A 19,175-nucleotide genomic window follows, 5' to 3' on the forward strand; every position below is an offset into this window, starting at 1 on the left:
TGCTGATAATAAATCATACAGGTGAATAAATCAAATACAACACATTATGAGGACTGCAGCTGTACTCATGACACTGCATAAATCCATAGTGTAATGTCTGTACAGAAAAAAACAATTTGCAGAAGTTAACCTTCAACAGCAGGATTTTATGTATCTTCAGATTTTCTACAATGTAGTACATATAATATGAAATCCTCTCAATGGTTCCAAAGAAAACCAAGACAGTATGGAAGGGAGGGACTGAAGGGAAGGAAGGAAGGAAGGAAGGGGGGGGGGGGGAAGGGGGGGAGGGGAAATACACCAAAACGTTAATAGATGCATTCTTCAGATAACTGGCCTCGGGTGACTTTTTTTCTTCGTACTGTTTTTGGTGTTACCTACAGTATGTTGCAATAGGAACATGTGTTTCCTTGAAAAATTCTGTATGTTGGGAAATTTTAATTAGTTTAATCTGTTGCATTCAATAATGTCCCGGCCGCTTGACCACAGACAATCTGGGAATTCTAGGAAAGGAAAATTCGACCATGACAAGCTTTAGAAAGAGCAGACTTAGTTCGTACCTGGCCCCGTACTTCCAGCACCCCCTCCGCCACCGCCACCGCCAAACATGCCTCCACCTCCAGCTCCGGCTCCACTCCCGCCGCCGAAACTATCTGAGAAATTAGGCATGAGCTTCTGCCGTTTCCTCTGCACTTCCTCTTTATCTGTATTTAAAGGAAGAGAAACCAGAGGAGAAAAGACTGATTCAATTCCACTACTAGCCACAGAAAGAGTATTGATTCGGATGGTATTTTTAAACACCTTAAAGGGAAACAGAAATCACCCAAGGAGGAAGAGATGCCAAATTTCAAGAAGCAGTATATTTATTCCAATGGATCGGAATACAGAGAACTGGCCTCAGAGAGACCACAGAGCTGCACACACCCAAATCCCCTCTGCAGCAGTTTCTGAAGTCCCCAGTGTCATTCAGATTAGTGAAAGACTAGATTTCCCAGCAAACGTTAGGATACTGAAGACCCAGAATAAGAAAACCAATACTGAGCATTCTCATTTGGTCATTCACAAAGGATTCCTAGCCAAGTACCATTTATAATGACTCTACTATGAACTAAGTGCTAGGGAGAAAGAATATATGAATAATGTCTTTGCTGTCAAGAGCCCTTACAATATAATTTTAAGGTTGCAGGGGGTGTTGCGGGGGAGACCTGGAGACAGAGAGGACCCCAGTGCTATATATGTTAAATTTAGGGCGCACACCAGTGTTCCAGGAGATCAAGGAAGCACTTCTAGGAAGTCCCTGTGGGGTGGAAAACTCAGGAAAGTCTTGCAGGAATCAACTTTCCGTCAGGAGAGGGCACCGGGAGGATGTTCTGGAGATGGGATATAGGGGCAAGTGATGAAGGAAGGAATGTACATTGTGTGCTTCTGAGAGCTGCAGTGGTTCCGTTTAGCTGAAGTGAAAGTTGAGCATGAGATATTCTTGAGAAATGGGGCTGCTCGGGACTGCCCTGTAGAGCTTCTGGATGGTGAACCAAAGGGGTTTACCAGCAGGAGAGCCACTGAGTGTTTCTGAACCGGGGATGATGCACATAGGGTGGTATTTTAGGAAGCTTCCCCTGTTGCAGATGCATAGGACAAAATGAAGAGTCAAAGTGAGAGGCAGAGACAGTGGAGACATAAGGAGATGGGGGCTGTTCCTTACTGGGCACCATGATAATACAAGCGTGGTGAACCCCAGAAATACAAGGAAAGAGGGATCGGTAGTCAGTGGTGACTGATGAGAAACGGGAGGCTGAAAGTCTAAGAACACAGCTTGACTGCAGTACAGTGATGCCCCCGAGACTGTTGACTGTCCCGGTCCAGACACTACTTAAACCATCTTCCCTCATTCCTTGTGTAGTTGCTGTTTTTCTTTTGCTTTTCACTCTGTTGTTCTCACCAGTCCCAATGCCTTTGTGGTCCATTACCGTGTTCTTGTTTCTTCTTTCTGTTTCCGTTTCTTTCTCTTCTCTGGCCTTCCTACCATATACTTTTTTCTCCCCTCTCTCTTTTGGGCTAAAAGGATGGAAGGTTTTTGTTTAAGTACATAACCAGTGTGGTATTCTTTTTCTCAATGAGCAGCTTGATACTTAACAATTGTCCTATTTCTGATTTTTCTTTTTTTTAATTTTTAAAAAATTTTTCTATTTTTAAAAGAGTTTTATTTATTTGTCACAGAGAGAGATCACAAGTAGGCAGAGAGTTAGGCAAGAGAGAGGGGGAAGCAGACTCCCTGATGAGCAGAGAGCCCGATGCAGGGCTCGATCCCAGGACCCTGAGATCATGACCTGAGCCCAAGGCAGAGGCTTAACCTACTGAGCCACCCAGGTGCCTCCTATTTCTGATTTTTCAACGTCAGTTTTGGTCAATGTTTTTATGTTCAGAAAGATCCCTACTTATTTCTAATTCTGTGGTTGTTTCAGTCACCTCAGCGCTCAAGAGGATGTTCTTACTGACTACCTCACAGTCACTGCAGTGCAGCTGGAAGACTAAAGCATGGAATAGGATACAGCAAAGTACCCTTACAAATAATCGTTCAAAAACTGATCATGTCGGGATGCCTGAGCCGCTCAATCAGTTAAGCAGCTGCCTTTGGCTCAAGTCATGATCCCAGGGTCCTGGGATCAAGTCCCGAGCCCCACACCAGGCTCCTTGCTCAGTGGGGAGCCTGCTTCCTCCTCTATTTCTGCTAGCTGCTCCCCTGCTTGTGCTCTCTCTCTGACAAATAAATAAATAAAATCTTAAAACAACAACAACAACAACAACAACAACAAACTATCATGTCCACACCTGTTAGGAAGAAGAAAGCCAATGTTGGGCAAATTGAAGAGAATGTGCTTCCCCTAGAAAGTGTTGGCCTCAAAGTGGAAAAACTTTACAAATGTCCTTATCAAAGATTTTGGATAGATTTATAAAATTTTTCCATCAGTTGTACTATAACCAATAGTCGTATTTATTACTCAATCTATATACTGTTGGTCTCACATACAGTATTAGTTCATTAGAAATACGAAACACAGGAGCGAAACAGTTCACTCATTCATCTTCGGGGATAATGTTATCTATTGACATGCTTTCTAGCAAAGAGATCATTTGGCATTTGCTATGTACTTCTTTTGACTTAGAAAACAGATGTTCAATGGTTATATTTCACTATAAAATGAGAATTTTTGAGTCAATTAAAAAATATTAAATATTCTATATCCATTAAGATTTCAATGACAAGAAACTGAAATGGAAATTTCATTACGACAGGCTTTTAAAGAAAAGAACCGGCAGTCTAAATTTCCAGAAATAAACATGGAGATTTTCCCATTGCGTTTACTTATCTTCATGGTCTGCCTTTGACAGTGGCACCATGGGTTGTACTATGAAACATCAACCTATTCCAGAAGGGATCTAAGTGGTCACTTACTACAAGCTCTCCTTTGGGGAAGAGGAAATAGAAGCTAGGAAGATTAGGGGACTTGTCAGAGGTCAGGACAGAGTGAGGATCAGATCCAAAGTTTAGTGAGCTTTCCATTATATCAAGTAGCCATTTTGGGGGAAACACTCCAAAATATCTCTCCTTTCCCACCCCTGCCATACCTTTTTTCTTTTTTTTTTTAAGATTTTATTTATTTACTTGAGACACAGAGAAAGTGAGCAGGAGGAAGAGGGAGGAGAATTCAAAGCTGCCTCCGTGCTAAGCGCAGTGCCCCATTCGGAGCTTAATCCCATGACCTCAAAATCAAGATCTGAGCTGAAATGAAGAGTCATACTTAACCCACCGAGCCACGAAGGCACCCCCTCTTTCTTTTAATAATTGATGATTATGATAATAGTTCAGTTCACAAACATAAACTTTTAGTCTCCACCCTTTTTTTGCTGTGTGTATGCCTTAAAAGTAACTCATTCTGATTTTTGGGGTTCTAGTGTTCTAGTAAAGATATCTGCATTCCTTTCATAATTTAAAGATTATGATTCTGTTTCTTCTGAATCTCTATCTTTTCAGACTAAAAATCACATGGTCTTTTTTTGCTTTCATACAGCAGTTGCTCAAATATCTTCTTTTCTTTTCAATCATCCCTCTCTATTATTTTGTCTTCCCTGAACCCAACCATCTCCATAAAGTTTTGATGAGGTACAATGTCAATAACCATAGAGGTGTCTGGATGATTCAATACAATGAAAGGAATATGTGTTATATTTCTTTGTCTGATGTCCTTCTTGATGGCACCCAACAAATTACTAGCCTTTTGGACTGGTCAATCAATAAGTCAGCTTTCATATTTACAAGAGCCAGGATATGGAAGCAGCCCAAGTATCTATCGACTGATGAATGGATAAAGAAGATACAGTGTGGGGCGCCTGGGTGACTCAGTGGGTTAAAGGTTCTGCCTTCGGCTCAGGTCATGATCCCAGGGTCCTGGGATGGGGCCCCGCATTCGGTTCTCTGCTAAGCAGGGAGCCTACTTCCCTTCCTTTCTCTCTGCCTGCCTCTCTGCCTACTTGGGATCTCTGTCAAATAAGCAAATAAAATCTTAAAAAAAAAAGAAGATACAGTGTGTGTGTGTGTTTGTATGTGTGATATATATATCATACATATAAAATACATGCATGTGTGTGTTTATACATAATATATATGATATACAATATTATTCAGCCATAAAAAAGAACAAAATCTTGCCATCTGCAAAAACATGGATGGAGCTAGACAGTATTATGCACTAAGCAAAATAAGTCAGCGACAGATATCACGTGATTATAGTCATGTGGAATTTAAGAAACAAAACAAACAAGCAGAGAGGAAAAAAAAAAGGAAGAAAGAGACAAATCAAGAAACAGACTTTTAATTACAGAGAACAAGCTGCTGGTTACCAGAGGGGAGGTGGGTGGTGGCGGGTGAAATAGGTGGTGGGGATTAAGGAGGGCACTTGTGATGAGCACCGGGTGATGTATGGAAGTGCTGAGTCACTATATCTTACAGCTGAAACTAACAGAACACTGTGTGTTAACTAAGTGGAATTAAAATAAAAACTTGAAAAAAATAAGTCCGCTTTCAGATTTATCTCAGCATCTACTATATGACATATACTAAGAGGTAACCGGCTGGCTCAGTCAGTAGAACATGTACTTTTTGATCTCGGGGTAGTGAATTCAAGCCCCACGTGGGTGTAGAGCCTACTTAAAAAAGTACATACATGGCATATACTGTTCTAGATGTTGGGAATGTAGCAATAAACATGAAAGATCAAATCTATGACTTAAAGAATAGTCTTCCTATTGAAGATGGAAGAAGATAAGACATGTAAATTAATACATAAGACAATTTTACATATTGATAAGATAACAAAAAATACAAAATTAGGCAATGACATAAGGAGTGACTGCAGGGGCCGGGGCAGTGGAAGATGTATTCAGTGACTTCTGAGAAATGTATACAGTGATTCTTTTCCTGGGTTGTATAGTTGGGATTCACTTTCATACACTTAGTCTTATATGAAACGGCCTGCTACTTTTCGGACCACGTCATATGTCGTGTGATGATTGCTCCCTGCAATTATTTCACCTTGGAATTTTATAATCCAGAAGGCTTTATTGACTAAGGTAATTTTTTACCTTCAATGAAATAGTTCTAATCTCACACGACTTGATCACAATATGTTTGGTCATTCTTTCTGTGGAGCTCAACTGCCCTTATTTTACCAGATGGTTCTTTTTTTTTTTTTTTTCAAGATTTTATTTATTTATTTGACAGACAGAGATCACAAGTAGGCAGAGAGGCAGGCAGAGAGAGAGAGAGAGGAGGAAGCAGGCTCCCCACAGAGCAGAGAGCCGGATGTGGGACTCGATCCCAGAACCCTGGGATCATGACCTGAGCTGAAGGCAGAGGCTTTAACCCATTGAGCCACCCAGACACCCCCAGATGGTTCTTCTTAGGAGCTTTTAGTCAGTGGCAGTCTGGAAGTGCTTGAAGCATATAGGTGGGGATTTTGAACTTTTAGAAGACCCCATTCTCTAACCCCAGCATCTGATATTATGAATGAATGTCTGAACATGTCCCAGCTGTCCCTTACTCTTTTGATGGACAGATACCACTGCAAAAGGTAGACAGGTGGCCTAGAAACCAAGCTTAGCTTTGAATGTTTCTAGGCTCATACATGTGTAGGTAATCTGGGTATTTTTTTAAAAGTAATTCTCTGTGTCGGAAAGAACAGACATTATGTGAAGATGTATTTTAGGAGAAGAAATCTATTTTTTTCCCTCAGAAAGTCCCCCCAGATTAGCCATATTTCTCTTCTGTGTCTATTAAATAAGTGTGTTTAATTGGAAGCAGTGATTTTCATCTTTATGCAGCCTAAAGCATTTGAAAGACCTCAGGCTATTGCTGGGTCAAGAAATAAGGGGAGGTGGGCTTCTAGGGAAGGCCAAGTGGGTCGGCTCCCTACTTCCACTTTAACCAGAGCCTGTCAGTACTGGGATTTTTCAGCCTGTATGTACTGGGATTTTGCATGAAATTATACGTGGAGGGGGGAAAAAGCTCTTCTGCTGACAATGTCTTCACACCACAGTAATGGAATGCACTAAAAATTGGACTCAGTGGTGGACAGGTCACAACTTCTGAAAAAGAAATGAGAACCCATGGAATCATCTTCTAAATGCTCCTGCCACAACATGAATCCTAGGAAAAGAAGCCCTTTTCAAGGATCCCACATCACATGTGGCTGTCACAGGATCCAACATCCCTGTGCGTCATCAATACGGCACCTTTGTGGCTTCTGACGTCAGTCAAGACATGCCCTGTGATGATCATTTCATTGACCTCCCCCTATGGTCTCACTTCCCTCTAACCCAGGGGTTTCTGACTTTCTTTGTGCCATGACCCCTTTTTACAGTCTTGTGAAGCCCACGGATCTCTTCTTAGAATCTTAATTATTCATATGTAAAATACAAAATAGGATTATATTAAAAAGCTATTAACTAAAGTCCACTTCTATTTTTGGACCCTTTGGGGATCAGTGGACTCTAGGTTAAGAAGGATCTTTGAGCAATTATTCCACTGAGGGGCTTGTCACACTCATTCTGAGAGGATTCTCAATGCTAAATTTCCCACCCTGCCTTCTGGAGTTCCAGTCTTGCCTTTTGACGGCTTATTAGGAATTTGCCAGAGAAACCAATGTGACATGTTTGAAACTGAGCTCCCTCTTTGCCCACTCAAACCTACTTTTGCTCTCTTGATTCTTTCATCAGCTCAACCACGTAACATGGCTGGGATTCCTAGAACCATCTAGGACTCCTGAATTTTTCCTTCACCTCCTACCCCAACCAGCATCTGGGTCTTCTTGACACTACCTTCTTTCATTCTTTGCACTATGACCTTCATGAACCTCACCTTTTCTCACCTGGACTCTTGCATTACTCTTCAGGCTCCTTGTCTGCTGCTCAGATAGTCTCCTCAGTGTCCACATAAGGAAGTCAGAGTCATCAATCCAAATCTCAGTAGGCCTCATCATTCCCCTCTCCAGAATCAATCAGAATTCTTTCAGCTACCCATGAGAGCACTTCTGTGCTTGGCTCTGGACTTCCTTACCTGCCTTGGTCTTCAGTGGTTCATCTTGGTGCTCACAAGGCTCTCACTTCTTTCTGAACAAACACTAATTGTTCAGCTCCTCAAGTTTCTTAAGCCTAGGAAACCCTTACGTTCCCTGTTTCTCACCCAATTACTGAAATACACCCCAAGTGAAAAAACCTTGAAGAAGCCTACTTCTTCTTTTTTTTTTTTTTTAAGATTTTATTTATTTATTTGACAGATGGAGATCACAGAGAAGCAGGTAGAGAGACAGGAGGAAGCAGGCTCCCCACTGAGCAGAGAGCCCAATACGGGGCCCGATCCCAGGATCCTGAGATCATGACCTGAGCCGAAGGCAAAGGCTTTAACCCACTGAGCCACCCAAGCACCCCAAGAAGCCTACTTCTTGGTGGCTTCTTTCGAAACAAGGGTCCTCAGAATCCTCAAAGTGCTTTTGGATGCCTCCCTGTGGGAGCTTATCAAAATCATAATTCTCATTGTAACTATGTAAGATTATTCTCTCCCCTTCTTGGGGTGTCTTTTGTGAGGACAAGAAGGGTGCTTTATTCATTTTTATGGATCTGCACTGCATGGTGGCTGAGTCTCCCGTTCTACCGTCTGAGGCCAGTTGATACAGCGTTTGATTCTCCTGAACAGCCGCCTTAACTGGCCAAACCCAAAGAGTCTCAAATAAATGGCAGATTCTCAGATTCAAGGGCTAATTCTCAAATGTCTAAATCTCACATAAGCTTGGTAAAAGTAACACTGTTTTGAAAGGCTGGACTTAATTCCATGATCCCCAAAATAGGATATTACTTCCCTCCTCTAAAAGTCAATACCATTGGTCTGGGGGCCAACTCCTCGAAGCCATTCAAAGGAAGCAGCCAACTGATCTTTTCTGATCAGCTTTGTCCTTTTATGGGAAACAGCACAAGAGTGTAAGCAACCGAGTTACCTTTGATTTCAGGGTAGTAGAGAAAAGGTTTGGGTTCGCTAGTTTCCAAATCAGATTTCCTCCGAAGTTGGACAAACACGGAAGCTGGTTTTGTGATGTTGACATCTTTATACTTTGGGGTTTTGAAGACGATGGCGAACTGTAGGATACAAAGATCCAAATGTTGGGGGAGGCCTGTATTTTTTTTCCTGGAAATGCTACTCATTAAACATATTCTTTATGCCCAATGTCTAGACACAGTATACTAAAAAAGAAGGCATTCTAGAGAAAGTTACAAACTCAGAATTCTATGCCCATACATTATCATTAAATTGACACAGTAAAACTGAAATACAAGATTATGCTAATGTTTTGCCAACCTTTCTTTTCATTTGTCTAACATTTCAAATGTCTTCCAGTAGTTAAATAATCGTGTGAGTAAAATACATCATATATTCCTCCTTCTCTTCTAAGTCAGCCTTAACATGCTCCAAAATTATTTACAGCAATATCAGAAACACTGGATGTGGAAAGAGAGAGTGAAGAACGGGGTACTACAATCAGCCTGTAGGTTGGCAAATGAGGAGAGGAAGCTAAATTCTGCAAGAGAGACATGTATTTCCAAGTGAGGATGGCCAATGCGCTAGGCTTTGAGGGCATTCTGTGACACCTCTCAGCTAGCCTCCTCACTAATTTCTGGTAGTGCCACAATAGTTTGGCATTTTTACAGTTTCTTGTTTGATTTTTTTTTTTTTTTTTGACTATGTAATGTATTCATAGGGATTGAGTCTTTGTAAAATATGGAGAGGTACAGAGGGGCATACCCCATGTCTGAACACACCTGCATACGCCTCTGGAGCTCCAATCTAAGCAATTCCTACTGTGAGCCTGCCCCCAGAGGGAACCACGGTGATGTTATTCATTCCTTGGGTACGCTTCCAGAATTTCCTTATGCTTATGCAAACATGAACGATCTATTTTTTTAAAGCATTTTGAAACAGGTAATCCTTTTTAAAAAAATTTTTAATATTTATTTGTCAGAGAGAGAGAGATCACTAGTAGGCAGAGAGGCAGGCAGAGAGAGGGGAAGCAGGCTCCCTGCTGAGCAGAGAGCCCGATGTGGGGCTTGATCTCAGGACCCTGAGATCATGACTGAATCTTTTTTATATGCACTTTGTTCTGTATCTTAAAATATTTTTTAATGTTGTACTTTCGAGATTTTTTCCATATTAGTTCATCAACTATTCATTCTCTTTAATAACTGCATAATATTCCCTCATACAGATCCACCATAATTCCTTTAACTGGCCACTTCTTGATGGACATTTTAGATTGTTTCCAGTTTTGGGGGGTGAAAACAGTATTTCTCAATCACTGAGAGTGATTAAGATACGAAACAGCATTTCTCTTAGTTATATACTCACTTGTCACTGGGAACTCCTGACTTATCACGATGATATCAGCCTCAATAGAAGACTCTTCCTTTCGACACTTTCCATTACAATATCTCTTTAACAGGTCTCGCCATAATTACTCTGGTGGAATACTATAGCAGATGACTGTCCCTTCAAAATTCACATGTTGAAGCCCTAACCCCTAGTGTGGCTATATGTGGAGAAAGGGCTTTTATGAAAGTAAATAAAGTTAAATGAGGTCATGAGGGTAGAACTGTGACAGGATAAAATTAGTGTTCTTATAGGAAGAGACACCAGAGAGCTACTTCTCTTCTCTCTGCCATGTGAGGACACAGCCAGAAGGTGGCTGTCTGCAGGCCAGGAGGAGAGAGCTCTCACCAGGAACCATCCCTGTCGGGCCTTGATCTGGGACTTCTAGCCTCCAGAACCATGATGAAATAAATTTCTGTTGCTTAATACACCCAGTCGATGGTACTTTGTTATGTCAGTCTGAACAGATTAATACGATTACTTAAAATATTTCCCCTAAAGGACCTGAGGGCCATTGCCTTAATGGGTAGGTGACCAGACACCCAAATGAAATGTCATGACAAGGTCTCAGAGCCAGTAGTCTAAGGCCTTGCTCATAATTCTATGGTAGATAACTTTTCTGGAAGATGTGCAAGAGTGTTAAAAATAGTATTCTTTTATGAAAGTTAAATAAGTATTTACGATTTTTCTTATTTCATACATGGAAATTAAGTACTGAATTTCAACAAGACAGAAAATGTAAAATCGTCATGACCATCATCATCATCCACTTACTTGTCTATGAACATCTGTGGGGGAAAAATCTCCAAATCCTTCCCAGATCCCACCATTTTCCTCCTCTTCATAAAATCGAATCTGGATGTCATCTGCAAACAGTCACATATTACACAGAAGTATAATTTCACATAGAGTAGTAATATTTGTAAGCATGCTGGAAAATGCAGCTGGTTCAATATTCTACCTATTAAAAGTTTAAACTTTTAAAAAAGTAATTAATATGAAAGACTTTTGAATCATTCAAAATTTTCACAAATCAATGCATTTTTTTTATTAGTTACCACAGTAATGGACGCTGAGTTTCATTTATAATGAGAGAACACTAGATTTACCTATTCGATCTGACTTTACTCTTAACCAGTCTTTGACTTTCCCACTTCTCCATCACTAACCCAATTCATTTCTGAGAAACACAAAGGATATCAAAGAATATCAGAATCCCAAAGGGTGGTTCAAACTCCGTACAGATCTATAAATAATATTTAACTTCTATAAAGTATACTATATGGTAACACTATTTTAAGGGATTTATGTGTATACATGAACTGATTTCATCCTCACAACAACTCTGTGATGCAAGTGGACTATTAAAATCCCATTTTGTGGAAGAGAAATTGGAGTTCAGAGAGATTAAGTGACTTATCCAAGATTGAATAGCTAGTAAGTGGAGAAGCAGAATTTGAACACAGCCTCCAGGCTCATAAACATTCTGCTCCGCTGCTTCCTTGTGATACTTTGTCAGTCCATATGGAGAAGTTGTTAAAAATATCATATTGGGGGCACCTGGGTAGCTCAGTTGGTTAAGCGACTGTCTTCTGCTCAGGTCATGATCCCAGAGTCCCGGGATCAAGTCCTGCATGGGGCTCCCAGCTCCACGGGGAGTCTGCTTCTCCCTCTGACCTTCTCCCCTCTCATGCTCTCTCTCTCTCAAATAAAAAAAAAAATCTTAAAAAAATCATATTGGTCAAGTACCTTTGGATGAAATAGGAATGCCTAAATTTCACACTTGTGTCATTGATTCTACTTCTGCAGAAATATGACAATATAACTCAGACTGGCATCTCCTTGGCTTTACTTCCCATTTTATAGAAAGAACTGCACTACTGATTTATGAAAACTAAGTTCATATTTCTATTTAAATAGAATTTTAGAAATATTAGGGTTGGATAAAACAGCTCATTATCTCCTGGTCAATTCCTTTGCCTTCAGGTAGGACTAAACAGGACCTAGTTATTCAGACTCTTTAAGCCAGGTACAAGACTTCTCTCTTTTTTTTTTTTTTTAAAGATTTTATTTATTTTTTTGACAGAGAGAGATCACAAGTAGGCAGAGAGGCAGGCAGAGAGAGAGATGAGGAAGCAGGCTCCCTGGTGAGCAGAGAGCCCGATGCGGGACTCGATCCTGGGAACTCGAGATCATGACCTGAGCTGAAGGCAGCGGCTCAACCCACTGAGCCACCCAGGTGCCCCTACAAGACTTCTCTTAATAAGTCATTCCAATGTGATGATAATGATTAAGAATTGCATTTATAAATAAAGGAACTCAGATTGTGTTTACTCATTGAATGTGTACATATCACCCGGATAGAATGGGTTAAAAAGAGGCTGACACCAGGATATGCAGAGGAAGTATAAGTTTTTTTTGAATAAAGATACATATATGTTTACCTTAAAATTAGATTGTATTTTTTTCTGACCTTTAAATCTCAGGCCTTCAAAGCCATCATTCTTCTGTTTAAGAGCTGTATTTTTAGGTATGCACTCCTCACTTGGAAATTGCTCGTCAATTTGTAGTGAGTAGATCTTTATCATACCATACTTTCTATCACTGTATTTTAAAAATGAGTTGTTGGAGAAAATAGCACAATCTCCTTCAGCTTTTGCTCCTTTATAAATCTTGTACCATTACTAATGAAAGGTCAATGCCAAGAACCTTTCCTGAAAGTGGAAATTATGAGAAATATGCTCTGAGAATTTCCCTATAGTCCTTATTCTCTTTTTCACAATTGACATCAGTGTCACATGAACGTTTTGGAAAAGCTCTCTCAGCAATGAAGCCTTATAAAAGAAACTAAATTAACGATTTTACACTATAGGGGCACCTGGGTGGCTCAGTGGGTTAAGTCTCTGTCTTTGGCTCAGGTCATGATCTCAGGGTTCTGGGATCAAGCCCCGAGTCAGGCTCTCTGCTCAGTGGGGAGCCTGCTTCTCCTTCTCCCTCTGCCTGCCATTCTGCCTACTTGAGCTCTCTCTCTATCCTTCTGTCAAATAAATAAATAAAAATTTTTTTAAAAAGAACAACAAATTTGGAAGAGGCAAAATGTGTACATTTTCTGAAGGAGTTCCATGGCAGAAAAGGCATATACTGGATTTGCTGCTAAAAAGTGACTCACAGACACACCCAGAATTACATTTCACATTTTGAAATCAGAGCTTATATTTACCTTTCTGAACCTTGTCACAGAGAAGATAAATTTCTTCTCCTCCAGTTACACACCCAGCTGTCCTGTCCATTCTTACAATTTTCAAGTTGGACGCATTGGGGGCCTCTGTCCACAGGAGAGAAACAACAAACATCATGCTTTATCCTCAGCTTAAGAAGCCAGTCTCTTAGAGGGAACCCTGCCCTTAGCACACATTAACCAAAGAAAGTTAAAATAATTTATCAGGAGTGGTCAGCATTAAGTCATGTATAAAACTGTCAAATCAATATATTGTATGTGTGAAAGCAATATAATACTGTATGTTAATTATACTTTCATTTAAAAAAAAATAGAGGTATGTGCTATGGTGAGTGCTGTGAAGTGTGTAAACCTGGCGATTCACAGACCTGTACCCCTGGGGATAAAAATATATTATATGTTTATAAAAAAAGAAAAAAAAATAGATGCTTTCATTTATATTGTTTCAACAAGGACACAAATACAAAAGCTTTTGGAAGTCCTTGGAAGTCCTCACCTCTTGAGCATGGATCATTCATTACTACCCAAACACACGAGGCAGAAAGGAACAATATTTGCTTCTCCCAAACACATTAAGAAAGATCTTTTCTGATGTTTCAGGGAAGTACTGAGCCAACGGATTTGTGGAATTTTGTATAAGTCAAGACCTTCAATTATTTCCATAATACTGATATACTTTTACAAAAGTCTTAAAAATCTAGAAAAAACCACTGTTTTCTTAAACTGCTTATAAATTCTTATTTTACAGAAGAGAAAAATGGAGAGGTTAAAATTCTTTTCCCCAGACTAAATTAGAATTCTGTGTGGTTAGGGGCAAAAGTTGCTTGTGGTAATAGTATAAAGCTTCCCTTTTTTTTTTTCCCCCCTCCCACAGCTGCATTTTAAGGTGATCTTTAGTATATAAGTCTACATCATTTTATAACTCTTTCACTTCCTTTCAAACTTGTTTAAATTAGAGAAATCGGTCAGTTGTTGTACTTGGGGCATGGAGTTTTCTACTTAGACCAAACTCGATAAACTTTCAGTGAGCCTAGGTACCACACTTGCAGCCTTCTACAATTTATTTAATAAATCCCATGCATACCAAATAAGAAATCTGCAGGGTAAAGGCTGAAGACCATTGTAAAACTCTGTTAAAAAGTTCTAGGAACTACAGACTGAAATAGAATTTTGAAGTCACATACTGTCTAGACTACTCATTCAGTTAACTTGAAGTTCTTTTCTTGATAAAAGCTAGAACATGCAAGAATGTAGACGGATAAGAGCAAGGATTGTTTTTATTAACACCTCTTTAGAGCCTCAACAGAAAATATTGAGGGGTTTTTTTAGGAGCATCAACAATATATCCTCACGGCAAGGAATTCATAAATAATAAGAGCTCTGCCATCCTCAAATGGCATATAAAAGTCTAGCATGCACATTGGAGGAAGGAGAACCGTATTTATTGCTCACCTTGTAGCATTCACTTTGAATCTAGACATCAACGTTTCAAGCTAGATTTTAGTATTCCAATTTTGTAGATGATAAATGTGAGGCTCCAAGTGATTAAGTTACTTGCCCTGGGATTCTGAGCTAGTCAGTAACTGCCAGGCCTGGGTTAAAAGTCTGTACTTGACACTACACCAAGCTGCCTCCCGGCAGAAGTCAAGGACTCACTGCTGTCATAGATGGCGTCTGACACCACGGGTTCCAGGCGCCTCGTGAAGCTGCCGGTGCTATCTGGAAGAAAAGCTGTAAACATGAGCCGCACCACGCTGAGGTCCATCTCCTTCGTCTGCTGAAGGGCTGCCTGGCGGATGATCTCCTTTTCCCGATCTAGGACCACACAGCACAGCGCATTCATGCCCAGGGAAAGAGTAAAGCCAGAACACTTTAGATAAGATGTTTTTACAAAGCTCAAATAAAGACCATGAATTGAAAACAAAAATCTATTTTTTTCTTTTGAAATTATTTGTATTGCTAATACAATTTTCAAAAAAATTTGTCTCATTTATGTCATCCAAATTAAAGGCATCAAAAGAAGACCTGCGTTTTCTCTGGATGATAGTGAAAACTGTCCTCCGTGAACTCAACTGCCTCTCTCCTTTCTTATCTTCCCCTGATTTCTCCTTTTTCTCCCTACAGTGACAGTTAAAGGCACAAAAGGTGTGAAGCCATAGAATGCAATAAACTTATTATGCGTGAGTTGTACTGTGAAATGTGAAAATTAAGTCTTCTGAAAGCTCCCTGAGCACAGGGACTATGTTCATTCCACAGTCCCTAGCACAGAGCCTGGCACATGGGAGGTACCCCAAAAATGCTTCTGGAGAAACTGAATGACTCAACTGCTTTTGACTCCTTCCTTGCCTGCTTGCATTTAAGTTATAGTATCATAAAAGGTGATAATTCAAGTGGAGAATACTGTGAAAGTGCTACAGCTAAAGAGATAGGGAATTTCAAAGGCGGGGAGAATCCAGAGGCTCTGGAGCAGAAGAGACATATGTTCTCAGTCGTGAAGGGACGGTACAACTTGAACTTATGCAGAGAGTAAATAAAGTCATTCCAGGAAGAGGGAGCAGCAAGAATAGAAAGAATGTGCCGAGGAAGTGAGAATCATGGTGTTTCTATGGAATAATTCAGTTTGACACAAAGGGTGGGGGGCGGTCCTGGGAAAGAACACTGGAAATTCAGCAGGGACCAGCTCTTGAAAGGCCTAAAAGGCCAGCTTACTGCATTTGGATCTTTTTTTTTTTTTTTTTAAAGACTTTATTTATTTGACAGATCACAAGTAGGCAGAGAGACAGACAGAGAGAGAGGAGGAAGCAGGCCGCCCGCTGAGCAGAGAGCCCAATGCGGGGCTCGATCCCAGGACCCTGGGACCATGACCTGAGCTGAAAGCAGAGGCTTTAACCCACTGAGCCACCCAGGTGCCCCCTGCATTTGGATCTTATAGACAGCGAGCAGGGAGATACTGAATAGTGGTGAGGCGTAGGCTTTTGCAAGATCCATCTGGCCCCGGGGTGTAAACTGGTTCAGAGGTGGGGATGGGGAGAAGCAAAGCAAGAAAAATGGAGTGAGGAGTGGAGCGCTAGAAAGAGCAGAGGGGAGCAGGGCCACAGGCTGGAGACGCAGTGCAGGCAACAAGGAGGATTCATTCAAAGGTGACGTGAAGGCTTCCAGTCTGGACATCGGAATGCATTGAGTGGAAAAACAGCGATGGTTTTGGGTCACCTGAGTAACAGAGGATGACAGGATGACCAGACAATGGACAACGTGTGACAGCAGAAACGGCACATGTGGTAGGACAGGATTGGGGTGGAAAGAAAAAGTGTAAGTAAAAATAAGGAAACATAAAATCATAGCATTTTTACAAGAAAGAGCATAGTTTATGATGTGCCTGAAGAGCCCGAAGAGATTCCTTCTAATAAGGTGAGCCCGGGGAGGTAAAACAGAGAAAACTAAAACAAAGGAACTGAGTGTTGTCTTGTACACTGGTTTTGACAGGCTGAAAAGGGCAGGGTGGGGTGTTTTAAGTCGTGGAAAACACATAAAAAAGTATGAATCTGCACCAGGTGTTCAGGGAGCTGTGACGGGGAGAGAGGAGTGCATGGAGGGACTGGAGATAAAGCTGGAAAGGTGACTGGGGCCAGACTGAGGGCTTTCTATACCAGGCCGTGGAGGTATAGACTTTATTCTAGGAAAGAGTGGGATGCCATCACAGGTTTCTGAGCAGAGAAAGTGTGGTAGCAGCTCAAGGTACAGTTTGGGAGAAGGAGAAACTTGGGGTAGACCGAGGAGCACCCAGTTTACACACAAGCAATGGAGAGCCTGATCTCAAAGCACAGGCTGGCAGAGCGACACTCACCTGTGAGCTGCCGGTCTCCTCCGCCTTCCGCTTGCAAATAGGCAAGATCGGGATGCACCAAAAGTCCAGGGTTGTAGCCCTTTGTACATGCCTCTGTCATTCGTGCTTCCAGTGTTTCAAATACTTTCTTCTTTGTCACATGAAGTATACCCAGGTTCGCAAAGCTGGTGAAAAAGCAATAACAGCAACATCCACCACCAAAAGTTAGGCTGTCAATGACGAGAGTCTAGTTTTACTCTAGCAAAGCGGCTTTTAAAAAAAAATACACGGGCCCTCAGTCGCTGGAGCCCACACTATAATCAAACATGTTACTATGTCCATGGTGAGACGTATGAAGTAGACTCACCAAATGGGATCATAAAGACTACACATCAGGTCAGAGTGGGTCTTGCTGCCAAATGAGCCTGTGGCAAACTTCACCAAATTTTTTGGTTTTCAGGGTTTATTAGGCTTTCAAATAACACTTCAGGGAGTGAATACACACATATGTATGTCTTATTAAGAAAGCTTCACCTAGATTCACTCTGAAGTATTTTCTAGGAGAACTCTTTAAATTTTAAAAAAAATTCTGAATATAGTACTAACTTAACTCATTTTTTTGAAGAATAGAGGAATCCTATATTTGGAAGGATTTTTTTTTTTTTTCTTTTGGATCATCCCTGGGTTTCTGGTTGGGCTTTAAAGTCTATAATGGAGTCTCATCTCCTCTTGGGTTATCTCTAAGGCTGGAATTATTTATTCCCACTAGAATGCCATCTAATGCTACATGTATTCAGGATAGAGAACCTTTTATTTCGTGAAGCCTATATACCTCTTGGGCAAAATATGTTAATAAGCTAAATAAAACAAGTTAAGGGATTTTAAAGAAAAAGCATAAATTACTTCAGCTCTTCATTTTTTAAAGTACATGAAACAAAAAAGTATATTCAAGAAACATAGTACAACAAACAAAAAAGTACTTTACCAAGGAGGAGACCCATTTGTTCAACAAATACTTATTCAGCTCCTTATTTTTTTAAAAAGATCTTATTTATTTACTTATTTGACAGAGAGAGATCACAAGTAGGCAGAGAGGCAGGCAGAGAGAGGGGAGGAAGCAGGCTCCCTGCTGAGCAGAGAGCCTGATGCGGGGCTCGATCCCAGGACCCTGGGATCATGAACTGAGCTTGAAAGCAGAGGTTTAACCCACTGAACCAGCAGGCACCCCTCAGCTACTTATTAGTGCCAGGCAGTGTCCAGGTGTCCTGTCAGCACCCGGGAATCCCTTCCTTCATAGAATTTATATGTTAGTGTAACCAAAGAGAAGAAACAAGAGATTTTACAGTATAATTAAGAGGGTAATTAGTGTTACCAAGAAAAATAAGGTAGGAATGGAGAAAAGGAAAGGTAATAGTAGAAGACACGATGTTTTAAAATAGGGAGAAACCAGAAAAAGCCTCACTGAAAAGATGACAATGAGCAAAGACTCGAAGAATGTGAGGGAAAAGACGTGGCTAAATGGAAGAACAGTGTTTGAAAAGGAATACCAAGTATTTGAAATAACAGTATTTGAAAAGGAAGAAGCCAAGTCCCTGAGATAGGACCGGACCTGATGTTTTCAAAAGACAACAATGGCAAGGAGGCCAAAGTTACTGGAGGAAAATCCACAAGACATGAGTGGTAAGTGAAAAGGTCAAAGAGATAAGTGGGCACACAGATCTTTTAAAGCCTTGTGTGCTTTTGCAAAGACTTTCATTTGGTTCTGGCTTTTACCCAGGAGGAAAGATTAGTAACAGAAGACAAATATTATGACAACTGGACTAGATGAAACAAAGACTAAGATAGTATGGGAAGAAGACAAGATGAACTAGAAGAAGAAAATATAGGCGGTGAAGGCAGAATGAGATGAGCGTTCGGACAGAGGCCCAGAGACGCAACGAGAAACATGTCCGGAGAGTGACAGAAAAAGGACATGAACTAGCACGATGTATAAATCTGGCAAATCACTATGTTGTGCACCTGAAACTAATGTAACATTGTGTGTCAACTATACTAAAAGAAAAAAAGAAAGTAGAATAGCTGAGGCACACAGAGAAAAAAAACAGAGCAACTCAGAATATAAGCTCCTGATGGCAAAGAAGTCC

The 19,175-nt window shown here is 40.7% G+C and overlaps 1 protein-coding gene across 7 annotated transcripts in view; it reads right to left on the reverse strand.

Annotated features, from left to right (window-relative positions):
• NFKB1 (nuclear factor kappa B subunit 1) overlaps nt 1-19,175 on the reverse strand; it is a 120,599-nt gene that overhangs the window by 23,514 nt on the left and 77,910 nt on the right. For all 7 annotated transcript variants that reach the window (XM_082728975.1, XM_082728979.1, XM_082728977.1 and 4 more), the window contains 6 exons: nt 17,053-17,216; nt 14,865-15,023; nt 13,191-13,295; nt 10,745-10,836; nt 8,547-8,685; nt 561-704 (listed from right to left, as the gene is read on the reverse strand). In XM_082728975.1, coding sequence (XP_082585101.1) covers nt 561-704; nt 8,547-8,685; nt 10,745-10,836; nt 13,191-13,295; nt 14,865-15,023; nt 17,053-17,216 — 803 coding nt within the window. The remainder of the gene's footprint in view (nt 1-560; nt 705-8,546; nt 8,686-10,744; nt 10,837-13,190; nt 13,296-14,864; nt 15,024-17,052; nt 17,217-19,175) is intronic.

This window comes from Mustela nivalis (assembly GCF_964662115.1).
Source record: "Mustela nivalis genome assembly, chromosome: 4".
Taxonomy (NCBI): Eukaryota; Metazoa; Chordata; class Mammalia; order Carnivora; family Mustelidae; genus Mustela; species Mustela nivalis.